Source organism: Amphibalanus amphitrite, unplaced genomic scaffold, assembly GCF_019059575.1.
Source record: "Amphibalanus amphitrite isolate SeventyFive unplaced genomic scaffold, NRLGWU_Aamphi_draft 000494F_arrow, whole genome shotgun sequence".
In the NCBI taxonomy this organism is placed as follows: domain Eukaryota; kingdom Metazoa; phylum Arthropoda; class Thecostraca; order Balanomorpha; family Balanidae; genus Amphibalanus; species Amphibalanus amphitrite.
This window is the reverse complement of record NW_024881988.1, coordinates 30,529-46,735: the sequence shown is the minus strand read 5'-3', so window position 1 is coordinate 46,735 and position 16,207 is coordinate 30,529. Positions and strand designations below refer to the sequence as shown.

The window sequence follows — 16,207 nt, the reverse complement described above, 5'->3', positions numbered from 1 at the left end:
TCCAGTGAGCTCTTGATTCAACAGGATTCTGTCCCTGGAATCCAACACAAACACTAACAGCTACTGTTGCTCTGCTTCATATTATTAGTTCTCGACTTATTGAGATGAATTATTTGTTCAATCTGTTTTATGCATTCTCTTAACTTAAGAAGAGAGAGAATAGAAGCAAACATTTTGATGTGATTTCAATCATCTTTTTCGTGCGGCTGTAAAAACATTATATGCCATAATCAAATCTTTTACGAGAGCCTTTTCCATGTCAATTACACACCTGGTGATCAAGTGCTACTCTCCTAACACCACCATCTGACCTTCACCCTCTCTGTCTTCCACAGAAACACCACTCGAGCTCGGCAGCGGGGCAGCAACCCGATCACCACAATCACCACCAACTCTATCGGCTCATCACCAGCCTCAACCACCGGCCGCGTGGTCCAGCTCCCATCCTCCGCTCCTCACCATCGACAGAAGAGGGCCGCCACCGCCCGACTGGACCGAATCTGGGCCCACGGGGTGATCCCCTATCAGATTGATGATGAGTTTAGCGCAGAACACAAGGCGCTGTTCAAGCAGGCGATGCAGCACTGGGAGAACGCGACGTGCATCAAGTTTGTAGAGCGGGAGCCGGAGCTGCATCCGGACTGGATCGTCTTTGCGGTGCGGGAGTGCGGGTGAGTACTTGGGGGAAGGGAGGTATGGGGACGGGGTGTAGACTGTATAACTAGAATGGATGGCGCTGGATCGTGTGCACTTCTTTCCGCATTTATTTTGAGACTTGTGCGTACGTTCGAACTAGCACTGCTGAGTGACTGTGGCTAAACACATTAAATGTTCAAAAACATTTTTTTCAATAGTTTCAAATGTTTCACAAATCGGTCGTGTTTGTGATTGTCGCATAAGTCCAATTTTACGCAAGAATTCAGATGAACCCTGCGTTCCTAAGTTCGTGCTCTTCGTTCTTCCATGTTTGGCTCTCATCACTCATCAAGTCAAGATAGATTGTTCGGAAATCCCACCTGGAATTTATGCCAAACTATATTTACACCGCCCTCGGTGTCGTGCATTATTACAGATAACAGTTCTTAAATTGTAATGAAACATTAAAGTCATGTAAGTTGTATGTTTGTTCATCATTTGCATTTAGATAATACCATCTTATGAAACAGCTCACTAATGAACTAAGGTGTAATTGAATGAAGCCTATTGTTGTGTTGTTAAATTAATTTATCTTAGAGCCAACCGCTCTGAGGGATCTATTAAGAATATAATAAATTGCATCTGGTTACGTAGACTTATTTCATGACATTCTTTCATGTCATGCGTAATGTAGGTAAACCCATTTATATTATTTCCATATTACTTTGAGATATAAATTGAGAGTTGAATCATTTGTGGTTTTACGAGATAGTTAGTTGCTAACCGCATTGTATTGAATAATTTTCACATGCGCTCTCTTTCTTCTACTCCGTTCATTGTCCACCCTCTCCCAATCTTTAGAACCCGAAGAGAACCCTCCGATGAGTCAGCTGCCTCCCATTGATATGACGTCATCTCACTTCCTGGGGAGAGCGGGGAGGACGCTCCCGTCGGCGGCCTCCCTCCCCACACCGGAGGTCTGCCCGACTGCTCCCGCCCCGGGCCCCGTCAGGGGAGGAGGCTCCCGGGGAGTCTGTCAAAGGATCCGCCCCAGATGGGGAATTGGTCTCGGTTAGGTTGTTAATTCTCTGCAATTGGCGGCTATAAACGCCCACGCGTATAGCAGGAGAGTCATTGGATTTCTCGGAAGGTTAGGGAAGATGCTCGGTGATTCCGTTGTAGTGATTTGATTGCCATCTGATTTATTCGCACCGTATATGCCGATGAGGGTTAATTTCAGACGATACCGCGTCTCAATGTCCAGTAAAAAAGTGAATCACACGCTTGTCAAAGCACCGATAAAACACTGCCAATTTTTATCATGTTTTTCAGTTTTATATCAGAAATTCACTTTGGTTTCCCAGCAATAATAGCTGACATCACATAAATAACACATCAATACGCCGTGGCCCGGAACTTGCGTGACAAAACATTTTTTCCGCAGTGGATCGCGTATTTACGAGTCATTTTTCTGCAGTGCGTATGTCTCTGCGACCTGTAACCGCTGTCCATACTCACAGGTGCTGTTCATTTGTCGGTCGTCGTGGCAACGGTGAGCAAGCCATCTCGATCGGGAAGAACTGCGACAAGTTCGGTATCGTGGTGCACGAGCTGGGCCACGTGGTCGGCTTTTGGCACGAGCACACGAGACCCGATCGTGACCACCATGTGGAAATCTTCACCGAAAATATCATGGAAGGTGAGTGGGTGATTGACGAGGCACGTACTTTTGCTCTAATTTTCATGAAGAATGTGTTTATTCAACACAACACGTGCTATTCATGGAGAATGGCATTGATGATGTGTTCGTCTTAAACATTGTTTGGAAGAAAACCAGCTGAACCATTATGCTATTTTTAGCTCAAACCATTGGTAGCTAAAAATGGTTTCTAAAGATAGCTACACAATCATTAGGTATTTCAACGGGAAGATCATGCCATTATTCCCAGAATACCGGCATGATTTTTGACCAAAACACGATGTGACCCATCTCCCTCCCACTCAACTCCTCAAATTGAATTCCTGAGGTGTCATGGGCAAGTAGATGCGTTATTAAGACCGAAATTAGCATCAATCAGCCAGCATGTCATGGGCAACTCTGTGGTCAGTCTGTCAATAAGTTTCTTGCAGACATTCCTTTATTCCGTTATTATTTTCCCAGCCGGATGGAGTATACGCTCGAGCGCTATGGCCTTGGCGCATCTTGCGAGCTGGCTGCAACTGCGCTTTCAGCCTTTGGCTGAGGCGGTGACGGCTTTAATTTGGTCCATTTGTTCTGGACACCAGTGAAGATTAAAAAGAAAGCCAGCAGGACAAGCTGTCTCTGTTCCGTGGTGAGCAGACTCGGACGGAAGTTGGCTGACACCAGAACGGTCAAAATGCTTGATAACCAAATTACTACGGCGCGATTTAGAGTGGAAGATTTGGTTAGAATTCCGATCCAGTTAATCGAATTCTTTCTCATGGAAATCCACTGTAACTATTCGAGGCTGCTAAAGAAAAGTCTTTCTAGATTACTAGTGCGCATTTGTTGGTGTTGCAATACTGAGCTATGAACGTTGTCGCAAAAGATCATTGATCATCGCCTATTGAAGACGTTACAGTTACGTCCAAAAAGGCCCTGAAGATGATACAACGGTCCCTTACTGAAGTTCCGTTATATGAGTGAGTTAATTTTTATCGTAACCGATCAGGATGGAACAACAAAGAATCATTATGTCCGTAGGTAAAATAAAATAGATAAGTAGATGACATTTTCTTGTCGTTTAAATTAAAGCCATTCTAGTCCTATTGCTCCTAAAATTGCCTTCATCCATCTCGGCCTCAAGATCTGCGCTCGGCCTTGGCTTCTCACCGGTTTGTTTGTCGATTGGTGGGAGGTGTCTGGCCACTGTGTTTGTTGGCTTTCAGCGGGTGTTTGTTTGCCGTTTGGACGTGTGTTTGCTGGTTCTCAACCAATTCTTGTTTGTGTTATTTGAGTTGGCCGAATCTGGGCTACCGGCTTACGCTTCATTGATCGGGCATGAGCCTTAGACCAATGCACTATTTCACTGAAGAAGTATAAAATGAAAAATGCTTAAGCTATTCAACGCCAATATTACGCATACTTAAGAGAAAAAAAAGTTAAAGAATATTGCGGGTATGTGATGAAATCGAGCTCTAAGCTTACTGATAACCAACATCTACTAAAATATGCCTATCTGAAACCACTAGTCCAACTCAAAGGAAGCCAGTCTTATAGCCACACGTATTGACGCGTGACCACTGATCACTGATCTTTCAGGTACTGCATTCTTCGCTAAGTATGATTGATGCATGCCATCATACATCAATCCTAAGTGACACTCTTCAATGAAGCTAACCTAATAACAGCTCATCACTGTAAAATGAAACTGAACTGGCATTTGGCGATGACAAGATTAACGACCGCAACTGATTCCATTAGTGATACTGTCGCTTCTAGATGTGAGAACCGCGTGTAATCAACACCATATTTGGCAATATCGCTGACGAATCGGGACAGTGATGATGTGTGTGATGAGTCATGCTTCAATAGATCGCACTCGCTTCTCTCTGGAATTCAAACGCGTGAGGTTAATCGGGTGATGATCATTCCTGCTAGTTTTTTTTGTCTTTCCGTGCAGAGCTGCTTTGCGTGCTTTGATGATTTGCAGGTGACTTTGATAGTGGAGTGGGATGAAAGAAAAATCAAATTCGTAGAGATAGATCAACGATGTGTGTTTCGGATGTATAAGCGAAGTGCGCTAGGTCTGAAGGGAGAGTCAATCAGCATAATCTGCTTGGCATATCCGAATAAAATGTTTGGCAACAAGCATCCAGCTTGAAGAAGCTAACATTACTGTATTTATCATTTAAGCAAGAGAACCCCAAACATCAAAGAAACTATGCATATCCTTGAACGACATTGGATGCCTCTATATTCCTCGATCTATTCAATCCTACTAGTTTGTTCTACCTTCATAGGAACAACTCCCCCATTCAGGGTAACCGATTGACCTCAAATCTCTTGCTGAAAGCTCTTATTTGTTTCTATCTGTGGCAGGCCAGCCAGTCTGCTGCCCAGCTCTTTCAAACCCGGAAATTTCAAACGGCAACGTTTGGATTGCGCTGCACTTGGAGAAGGTTTTTAATCAGCGGTGCGGAGCCGATCAGAAACTTGGTCACGGAAATGTTTGGTTACCGTGATTAATACAGTCTTACAATGGCGCGTTTTGTCGCATGATTTGTTCCCGTTTGAACAAGTCGAAATGGGAAACCGAAAAGCTTGCAGGCCTGTCAATGTATCAGTTTACTAAAGAAACAGTTAACGAACTATATTTTCAATTACATTTTATTGGGACCAGGGGCGGATCCAAGGGGGGGGGGGTCACATGGGTCATGGCCCCCCCCCCCTTGAGGCCCGGGGGCCCAAAGACCTTCCAGGGGCACCACCGGCCTATCAGGGGTATCACAGTCCTGACAGGGGCACCACAGGACCGCCAGGGGCACCACAGGCCTAGCAGGGACACCACGGGCCTGGTGCCCCTGGGCCCTGACAGGACTGTAACGCCCCTGACAAGCCTGAAGTGTCCCCGGCAGGCACGTGGTGCCCCTGACAGGCCTGAGGCGCCCCTGCAAGGCCGGTGGTGCCCCTGGCAGGCCTGTGGTGTCCATGGCAGGCCTGTGGTGCCCTTGCTAGGCCTCTGGTGCCCCTGACAGGCTTGTTATGCCCCTGGAAGGACTGTGGTGCCCCTGGGCCCCTGGTGCCCCTGGCAGGCCTCTGGTGCCCCTGCGCCCGGAGAGGACTGGTGCCCCTGAAAAGTCTGAAGTGCCCCTCGGCAGGCCCGTCGTGCCCCTGACAGGCCCAAGGTGCCCCTGCGAGGCCGGTGGTGCCCCTGGCAGGCCTCTGGTGCCCCTGGCAGGTCTGTGGTGCTCCTGGCAGGTCTGTGGTGCCCCTGGCAGGTCTGTGGCGCCCCTGGCAGACCTGTGTTGACTGGTGCCCGTGCTAGGTCGCTGGTGCTCCTCACAGACCTGTGGTGCCCCCGGGCCTTGACAAGCCTGAGATGCCTGGCTATGACAGGCTCGTGGTGCCCCTGATAGACCAGTGGTGCCCTTGCTAGGCCTGTAGTGCCCCTGGCAGGCCTCTGGTGCCCCTGCTACCCCTGCGCCCTGAGAGGACTATGGTGCCCCTGAAAAGCCTGAAGTGCCTCTCGACAGGCCCGTGGTGCCCCTGGGCCCTGACAGGCCCAAGTTACCCCTGCGAGGTCGGTGGTGCTCCTGGCAGGCCTCTGGTGCCCCTGGCAGGCCTCTGGTGCCCCTGGCAGGTCTGTGGTGCCCCTGGCAGGCCTGTGTTGACTGGTGCCCCTGCTAGGCCGCTGGTGTCCCTCACAGGCCTGCGGTGCCCCTGGAAGGACTGTGGTGCCCCTGCCCCTAGGGGTGCTCATGGGCCCAACAGGCCCGTTGTGCCCCTGACAGGCCTGTCGTGTATACTTGCTAGACCTGTGGTGCCCCTGCTTCCTGGCAGGCCTGTGGTGCCCCCTGGCGGGCCTGTGGCGCCCCTACAAGGCCGTAGGTGCCCCTGACAGGTTTGTGGTGTCCCTGGAAGAACTTTGGTGCCCCTGACAAGCCTGAAGTGTCAAGGACAGACCCTTTAGACGCCAGGGTCAAGTTCGTCGGACTGACAACGATTTGCTTACCTGATAACGTTCCTGGTAGTGGTAAGTACTCATTAGGTACTCAGCGTCCACAACATATATACACATAGCACATTCATATATACTTGCTTACAATTGGTAAATGTGGTTGTGGCTAAGAGGTAAGATACTGACTAAAAATAAAAAATAAAAATAAAAAACTGAAAATGGGGGCACCACCAAAATGAAGTGGACGAAATCCGTTGAGTTTTTAATTTTGGGTATAGGTAGGGGCACCACTTCGATTCATGACCCTCCCCTTGGAGTTTTCCTGGATCCGCCCCTGATTGGGACCTAAGATTACGGCATGAATTTTATCTAGATAGACCAGTGAACGCTTCTCCGACGCGTCGATTTTGCTTGACACATCTGTCCTGCTTGTCACATCTGTCGTCTATCCTCTTCTAAGACGTCACCTTCTTCCTCAGGTCAGGACTTCAACTTCAACAAGATGACGGGAGAGGACGTGGACAGCCGCGGCCTTCCTTACGACTACGAGTCCATCATGCACTACGCGAGGAACACCTTCTCCAAGGTCTGTAGTCTGTTCATCCGCTGGGTCTAGCGGTCGGATGTCTTGGCTCTTTGTAGAGTCGAGGTGCAATTTTATTGAGAATCGATAATGGGTGCTGGTTGATGAGACTTCAGCTACATATTTGTGAGAGTTGTAACCGTGAGCTGCCATAAAATTTTAATGGGTTTTTATCTATTTTTACCATTTTGCCTCCTCGTTGGCTGCCTACATGTCCGTTCTGTACATAACAGCCAATGTTTTACTTTGTGTTAAAGCCTGCGGGCTATCGCATGCTTCATTTATCTATTTTTCGTAATTTTCGCATGTAATTTTCGTTTAGATGTCTCTAGAATCCAGGCCTACAAGCTTGGAGTCATGGCTTAGACTTTGAGCAATGGTAATGCGACATCAATATCGATCGCAATCATCAGCTATTGTAACTTCTTACGCATCTCAATGGTTACGACTGAGAACTGAGAAGGTTTTTACAGATACCTATGTATCCTTTATTTCAATTTACCGTTTGTTGATGTTCCCACAGAATAGCTACCTGGACACAATTCTGCCAAGAGTCCGGCACGGACCCAATATGCCCCAGATCGGCCAGCGACTGAGGCTCAGCCAAGGGGATATCGCTCAGACAATGAGAATGTATAACTGCTCCGGTGAGTGAGGCTGCGTTACTGCCACCTGGCGGATGGATAGGGAACTGAAGCTTTGAAGAGACTGGCTCTGTGAACTCTAGATTCTCTGAGTGTGACAGCCGTTAGTTGATTGTTGCTTCCTATAACTTTTATTCACACGCCTAAAATGTTGATTGGTTTCTTATCTAACTTTTTTCACAGCGAATCGTATTAATATCTTCCCTAAGTTTTGATGGGTATACAAAATTTGTCGGTACACTTTGTGCTAAAATGCACCACTTCTTGTCCGGCAAATCTACTATTGTTTACGCCTTATCTCGCGTTGCCATCTGCTTCCCGCCCTGTCTGAGAGCTCACCCAGCCCTCTTCACGGGCCTTCTCTACCGTTTCAGCCTGTGGAGAGACACTTCAAATGAGTAACGGCACCTTCAGCGCCCCTCCGCCCCAACTGAGGCCCAACCACGGTGAGGGCGATAACTCAGTTGCCGCAAGGAGAGGGGACGGGTGACTGTGTAATTATAATCTTGTCAAGTATTATATTGAGAGTACCTGATCGTGGAATTTCATACAGTTACTCTCAATACAAGGAACGTGTGACATTGGAACTGTAAACTATTGGCGGTAGGGTGATCGTTTAAATTGAGCTATATTTTTGTGGATAGTCTTCTGTAGTGCCAGGAGTTCGATTTAAAACATACAAGAGTGAACATGTGTTTTTGTGTAACTCTTGAATTTGATTAGGTCTCGAGCAAAAATGACTAGGATTTATAAAGTTCGTGGAAACTGTATTTTATCTTGAATACACTGTGGCCGTGTGTATTGGATATTTCAACTAACTGACCTGACCTGACCTCTCCCCAGGTCACTCCTGCGAGTGGCGTATCACTGCCACCCACGGCGAGCGTATCGTGCTCAACATCAGTGACCTGGACATCCACAGCAGTGACGGCTGTGAGACCGACTACCTGGAGGTCCGCGACGGCTACTGGCACCACAGCGCACTGCTGGGTGAGTTACCAACTCTACAGATAGGAGTTTCTAACTCTGGAGAGGAGTTACTAGCTTCAGGTGAGCTACACCAGAGGTGAGTTATACTGGCACCATAGCGCGCTATTAGGTGAGTTACTAACTCGAGAGAGGAGTTACGGGCACCACAGCGCCCTTCTGAGTGAGTTTCTTCCAACTCCTGAGGTAAGATAAACTGGCGCCACTGCGCACTGTTAGGTGAGTTACTAACTCTCGAGGTGAGTGATACTGGCACCACAGCGCGCCACTAGGTGAGTTATTCTGGATACTGGCCTGGTCACTGCTAGGTGAGATAGCATAGCTTTCTGCTAGGCTAGCTCGACCTGAGGCCCGTCCTGTATTATTTAGCCGTCTTTGCGTGTGATAATTTCCGCGTAGCATGGTATAGCTCACATATTTTTCCCACCTGTAATGATTTATCTTAATTTTTTTTTTGTGTGTGAAACACGGAATAATATAATCGAAACGTTTTATTTAAATGTTGTTCCGAGGAATCACCTGGTAGTACTTTACATCTGTTCGCTGCCTTGGTTGCATTTATTTTGCATGCATTCACAGACTTATGTAAGCATCACCTATATACAACTATACACTATGCTCAGTTCCAACAGTCTACATCATGATCCATGTCTGAGTATTGTTGTCAGGATGCAATGCATTGTCATATACCACGGTGTCTTCAAAGCGGCATTGATGCTGGTAAAGATGACTCTGCTCTTCCCACGTTTTCTTGCATTTCGACATCACTGCGTCTTGGTCCACTACGAGTCCTTGCTGTTGGTTTTGAGGGCGCTGGGGATCTCACGGACCCTTCGCGAGTACATGCCCATATCCTTGTCCTGAAACAAATAAAAGTATGATAAATGTCAGCTAAATTTAGGAACGTTTATCGAGCTTGTATTATCATACCATGTCAACCGCCCAAAAATTTAGCAGCTTAACTGCGATTTGAGGAATACAGGGTATTAGCCATTGGGCATTTACGCACTGGTCACATGTATCGGATACCAACAATTTAAATCAGCATCTTCGTGTTTTAATTAGATTAGTTAATGGTTTTATTATTTCCAATGCAGGTCGACATGCTACTGCAAGTTACATTGACGTTGCGCCCTCACACGAGGCAAACGACAAATGCGCATTGCAACTTTTCAACATAATATCGTTATCATCAGACATCCCCATGCCATTTTTTCTCTTCTGACCTTGATGAATTTGATCATGGAGGTCCACCAGCTGTCGTGGATGTAGTTGGTGTAGAACTCGGGCGCCATCTTCTTCACCTCCGGAAGGTAGGAGCCGGGCACAGATGGAAAGTCGTGGTGCTCGTTGTGGTAGCTGAAAGAAGGCAGAAGGGCGGTTTTAAGAAAGTATTTTCGACACTTTCTTAGGGTTAAAATTCTCACGGATGGGAGTATGAACCAAAAGCCCAGCAAAAAAAAAAAATGGTTACAGGGGGCCCCGTGCCAGCCCGCGGGTATTTGAAAACTTGACAGACAGTAGCAAGCTACATGAGGTAAAAACATCATTGAAGTTTAAAGGATGGTCTATCGAAATTATTTTGTCATTTTCCCAAATTTTAAAATGGCTGTCATTAGATTATATCAAAGATCGTATGGTCCATTTCTCGACTACAAAACACCTCACCATATCGAGTAACATGCTACCCTAAACAAAGTAAATATCTTCACATCTCGATGTGGTGCACCTATTGTGTAGTGTAATACCCCACGCACCCTCCGTTGAAGACGAACATGTTGAGCCATCCGTAGTAGGAATACGTCTCGCTGCCCTTCTCGTAGAGGTAGTGGTCGGCGATAAAATGTGCGCCCAGAGGGTGGAAACCGAGAGTCATCAGCGAACCGCCCAGAAGGTAGAAGAACGCCTTGGCACCTGGGGGTGTAGGTCAGAGGTCGCTAGGTCTGAGACTCCTCTGGTCAGAGAGTAAGGAAGGAACACTACAAATTCAACAAATCCAGTCATCTTGACTTAGCTGCAAACCATCGTACCTTATCATCGATCTTGTTCATGTCTCGATTTGTCTCTTTTAGTCTAATCTCATAACAGTGATCATTTTCCCATTATCCACTTAGTTTGTCATAGCCGTTTTACCCGTTCTTCGTACTCCATCGTCCATCGCCATGCCCCATTTTCCGTTTCATCTACCGCACGATTCGTTTCCCTTGTCTCGGTACTTCTTTGTCACCCCCCTATAGTCTGTTTCCCCTAACCACACGACCACACTTCTCCCCTTCCCCACATGCCTCTTATCCGCTACCCCTACGATCCTTTTTCCTGCCCCATGACCCATTTTCCCTCCCCCACTTTCAATTTCCCCCACAAAACTATCAATTTTCCCCTACCCCAGTAGTGTGCCACGGCGTAGTTTACGGCCAGAATCTGAAGGACGTTGACGACTTCCAGCAGTGTGGGCGTCATGGGCAGCATGAACAGGGGTCTGACGTAGTAGCAGACCGGCTGAAGGATGCAGAACAGCACCTTCCCCAGAGTGGTGGAGAACATCTTGGCCTCGAAGTAGGTCGGCAGGTCGACGTCGTAGCGCCCATCGCCCTGGTACTGAATAGAGCAATGGGGAGAGAAAGGTCATGTTACGTGGAGCTGTGGTAATTGTCCTTTGGGTGAATGGGGTTACTGTAGTGCTTATTGCCTACGTAGATGAACCTTGCGCGTACTGCAGAGAGGAATTAGGGAGATTAAGTTAGTGAGTGCCTGGAGGGAGACACATTGCTGCGGAAACTGGTAATAACTCACACATCTTAACCCGCGCCCGGCTGGGGGTCCTGGATTTCCACGCCCTGCTGGGGGGGGGGGGTGTTCAAACACCCCCCCTTCTAACTCGGCTCCTGGGCCACGTAGCGATACGCCGAAGGCGGCGTTCGAAAGAGCGTCAAAAATAATGAAGAAATCACTTCGGTCAATTTTTTGGTCAGGTCAAAGGTCAGGTCACCAGAGGTCATTGAAGGCAAAATTTCGCCGATTTCCAGGTCGAATGTCGACAATTTCCAAGAAGCCAGCGCATAACTCGGGAACCAATAGAGCTACAGCGCCGCGGAAAAGCGCATTCGATAGCCCTATTAACGCCCTTTCTGGAAATTCCCTCAGATTTGACCTAACGTCAACGGTTTTGCCTGCAGGGGGCAAAAACTGCAAAAATAGCCGATTTTTTCGGAAACAGTTTTTCTGCAATATCTTTTGACCCAAGCCTTGTACGAGCTTACTTTTACCGGCATCGTGTTCCTCTCGTCAAGACGCGTCGAATGAACTATAACTTGACCTTGAAAGGTCAACTTGAAAATTTGACCTCAGGTCAAGGTCATGACCTGACCGGAAAGGGTCATGTTGCATATCAGTCGATCCGTATCGTCGAGCTGAACACATCTAAGGCGTTTTCATCGCTCTAGCATGCCTCTATCAAAAGTTATTTGCGAAAAACTGTTAGATACCATTCGTGACCTAAGATGACCTCAGGGCATAAACAGGGGTCACGGACACCATTTTCATGTTCAGTGTGTCTAAACCACTTGTAATTCAGTGTTTGGGAGTGTTTATAATGTCCTTCGTCAAAAAGAGGCGCATTTCAATTTTCTCCCATTGACTTATAATGGGGAGGTCGCAAAATTGACCTGACCTTAGGTCATCGATATCAAAATTCTGAGATATACATTTTGTACATGCTATTGCTCTTAGCAATCGCTGAAAGTTTCAAAGCGATCGGTCACTCGGTGTAGCTTTGACAGACATTGAAACTTTTTATGAGGTGAGGTCACTTCAAGTGACCTGGTGACCTGACCTTGAATGACCTTGGTCTGAAATTTTCACAACTTGTGTAGAATTGATGTATGATAAGGTGTACCAAAAACGGCGGCGCTCCGCGCCGCCGTTTTTGAGATATTCGCGAAAACCCACAAAGGGGGGTGTTCAAACACCCCCCCCCCCCAGCAGGGCGCGGGTTAGCAATGCTTACACATTTTGGAAGTGTATATTCAAGTCATTCAACTTCCTTTAGGTTTATTTTGAAATTCTGTCTAAATAATTTATCAAGGGTGAAAATAATAATAATGATACCAACTTCGAGCTCATGGAAGCATTACGAGCTCGAGCTCACGGAAGCTCGTGGAAGCTCATGGAATTATAAGTAATAAATACTTAACAGAAATATTTGTTGCTTTGCCATTTTTCTTCTGATGTTCTACCATCTCTGTTTGTTGGACAACATACGTTCATCGTTCTCTCTCACTCACCCTATGGTGGAGCATGTGGTAGCGTTTGAAGGTGACGGCCATGGGAAATCCCACGGGGGTGTTGGCCACCATGGCGGTCAGAGTGTTGGCCATCGGGCGACTCCGGCCGAACAGGGTGCGGTGAGACGCCTCGTGCACGACTGGGTGCGAGAAAAAGGGTCAGTGGGGGACTGAAAAGGGTCAGTGAGGTAGTAAAAATGATCACTGTGGGACTAACAAGGTTTTGGAAGACTAATGGGTCAATGAGGGACTAAATAAGGTCCAGTGGGATGCCTCGCGCACAGGTGGTGGATGAGAAAAAAACTTGAATGGGACAATAAATTTAACCGACACGAAGGATAAGCTAAGAAGTCGGTAACATTTCAAGCGAGTTAGCACGAAAGTTAGTTAGTCTGCTATCATTCCGAAATAAGCACACTGTCCGAGTAAAACACATTCTAGGTCTTATTATAGGGACATAAGACATAATTTGACTACTTTCATAATAAAATCGCCCATCTAAATCGCCGTCGAAACTCTCATTTCCTCCTTACTGGACCAGAGCAGGTGCGTCATGCAGCCGCCGAACGTGTAGGCGAGCAACACCACGTTGAACCAGCTGGAGTCCTTGACCATGTAGGCGGTGACCAGCTGGGCGATGACGCACACGTACGTCATCACCACCATCTTGTAGTCCGTCTTGGCCATCAGTGACTTGATCTCGGGGTGTTTCTCTGCGGGGAGGCAGAGTCAGAAAGGGTTTCTACGCTTGAACGGCGCTGACATTTTTAAGCGCAATGTAACAATGGTTAACCCGCGAGTTGCTGGGGGGGGGGGGGGGGGGGGCGTTAAACGCCCCCACTTTTTTCGCCGGGCCATAGCATAAAAACGGCGCGCAAATTTTGGGTACCTGTAGGGAATTGATTGAAGTTTATTGTGACAAAGATTCAAAAAAATCAGTCGGAATTTTTTTTTAGATATCGAGGTTTTAGTGACGTCATGATTTCTGAGTTTTCGACCAAAAACGGCATATGTTCAAAAAATCATATAAAATCACAGAATAGACATACAGACATGCCGTAAACGCCATTAGACTGCCAATACCATGAACAATCAAATGGCTATCTTCGATTGTTGATTATCGTTCCGCATTTTCCAAAATCTTGAACTGAATCTTGGCAATTTCTCGTGACTACTTCACGACCATGATACATGCATTTCTTAAATTGAACTTTTTTAGCCAAACACGTACACATATGGTAACATCAATGTCACCATCGTGTTCTACGCCCCAAATTACCTATAAAACACATGTCACAGGCTGCGAATATCAGTTTTGATTTTCGGGGATATGTGCCTGCCCGGTTGACCTGACCTTGACCCTGACCTATGCTTGACTGACCCCTATATGGAGCTGACACTCTTGTAGGCCATATATGATGGATTGTGCACCGTTTTGACAGAGTTTATGACGAGAGGCGCCCATTGCGAAGTCCTGAATTCCATGCTACTGAAAGCCCGATTTCAGGTGTTTGACCTGACCTTGACCTGACATGTGACCTCAAAATTCAACTTTAAAGTACTCATCTGAAGCGTCTCGTCGCGTTCTTTCGTTTGCCGCCTCGTGCGTTTCGCTGCGCCTATTGGTTCTCGAGTTATCGGCTGGGGGCGTTTAACGCCCCCCCCCCCCCCCCCCAGCAAACGGTGGGTGGCGAAATACCCCAGCAACTGCCGGGTTAAAGCTAATAGATATTATCTGATGAAATTTTCGCGTCATTTTCCGTTGCATAATTTTTTCTTTCTTTTTTACCGAAGAGTCGTATTGTCGTTGATATGGAAATGGAATGCGCAAGGAACGTAAATCAAGCCCTCGAAAAATGCGATCATGTGTTACGTTGCTTGGCAGATAGTTCTTTAACAGTCCATTCAGGCCAACCATATTGGCCGTCCAGTGTTCACCGTCCTAGCTTATAGAAGATTCTACTTCTAGAGAGTCTAGTTTCTGGATATGTTAGAATTTATTCTCTAAATTTGTCTAGAAACTTAAAATCTCTCACTGAATCTCCGACACTCACTGAGGATCTCTCTGCGTCGGACGGCGTGCGGTTCGTCGCTGTCCAGCTGCCAGTCGAAGTCCGTCAGAGACACCGACTGACCCATGGTGGCGCCGTGGTGGTCCTCCAAACGAGGGCTGCCGCTGTGGCTTATACAGCTGGAATGTAAAATGTTTGTGAGAATATTCTGGGGGGGGGGGGGGGTATGGTAAAAATTTTGAGGTGGGACACGGACAGCTAAATGGTGATGATACGATATTATCACAACGCTGCTTTTTACCTCCAGGTTAGACGTTGTCTTCAAATCTATCTTTTCAGTTAGTTTTTTTTTTGGTCAGCGGACTATATTTTGTGATGGAAATGAAAAAGTTAGCAGTTGTATTGTAACAATCCACGGCGCAGGAAAAGCGTAATCCTTTTTCACTATTATATATTCCAGTAATCAATTGAAGAATAGCCAACAAATGCGCAGTGCGTACGATTCTCTTACTCATTTGGAGCACGGCTTCTCTTATCTCTTTACCTACCACCTCCTAAAGACTGATCATCATACTCTCACCGTGTACGCCTCATCCCGTTCCCTTCGACCCGAGTCACCCACCGCCGCGCTCACCGTACTGACACACAGCCAGGCTCGGTCCGAGTGGCCCTTTATCACCTCTGTGACTACCATTAGAGGCGCATTAGGCCGTACACAGCCGGTCAAAGAGAAACAGCTGTGTGGACGAGCAGACGGCAGTGGGAGCAGGGTTATACAACGGCAGAGAGCGGTTATACAACGAGCGAGAGAAAAGACCGAGATGTTTTGAAAGCAGTTACACAACTTTTTTCATCATTCGCTCATTCTATAAAGTTACTATGTCGAAGCAAAGGCGTGTTTTGTTTAAAAAAGTAGGTAAGGTATTCGCACGTTTCCACCTATTTATTTCGTACAATGTGTGCTTGTTTTTTATCTCTTATTTCCTTGCAGTACCGTGTCGAAGCCCACTCATTACGTTTTTCGCTTGATAATTCATCATTTTAAGAGCTATTGTTCATGACACCAAACATGAGCCATTATGCCATCCCCCTGACTAGCCGATGGCTGTCGAGAAACATACGCAATAAGCCTATAGGCAATGCGGTACAGCATACCTTCAGGCGCCGTCACTGCCTGCCACCTAGCGGCAAGGTTGTAAGCTCTGCGGCACAGTCTACCTGCAGGCGCTAATAGTCCTGCCATCTAGCGGTAGAAGAATAAACCTTCCGAACGACTCCATTGCCGAAGAATAGCCGTTCAATGTTTCTAATTTTCAGTAGATTGAATAACTTGACGATATGCGTCGTACCAACGTCGTACTTCCTTCTGGCTGTTACTTGTATAGGTATCATGCCTGTACAATTGAATCAATCGTCAGTA

General features: G+C 47.0%; 2 protein-coding genes across 2 annotated transcripts in view; one reads left to right on the top strand and one right to left on the bottom strand.

Moving 5' to 3' along the window:
- LOC122392634 (tolloid-like protein 2) overlaps positions 1-16,207 on the top strand; it is a 61,724-nt gene that overhangs the window by 32,553 nt on the left and 12,964 nt on the right. The window contains exons 3-8 of the mRNA XM_043387716.1: positions 336-671; positions 2,157-2,335; positions 6,758-6,864; positions 7,385-7,508; positions 7,880-7,951; positions 8,349-8,495. Coding sequence (XP_043243651.1) covers positions 336-671; positions 2,157-2,335; positions 6,758-6,864; positions 7,385-7,508; positions 7,880-7,951; positions 8,349-8,495 — 965 coding nt within the window. The remainder of the gene's footprint in view (positions 1-335; positions 672-2,156; positions 2,336-6,757; positions 6,865-7,384; positions 7,509-7,879; positions 7,952-8,348; positions 8,496-16,207) is intronic.
- On the bottom strand, positions 8,966-14,961 carry LOC122392635 (sphingolipid delta(4)-desaturase DES1-like). Its single transcript, XM_043387717.1, has 7 exons — positions 14,830-14,961; positions 13,309-13,488; positions 12,776-12,915; positions 10,877-11,090; positions 10,250-10,406; positions 9,719-9,851; positions 8,966-9,352 (listed from the first exon to the last, which is right to left on the bottom strand). The coding sequence occupies exons 1-7, from the start codon at positions 14,912-14,914 to the stop codon at positions 9,275-9,277; spliced, it is 987 nt and encodes a 328-aa protein (XP_043243652.1). The 5' UTR covers positions 14,915-14,961; the 3' UTR covers positions 8,966-9,274.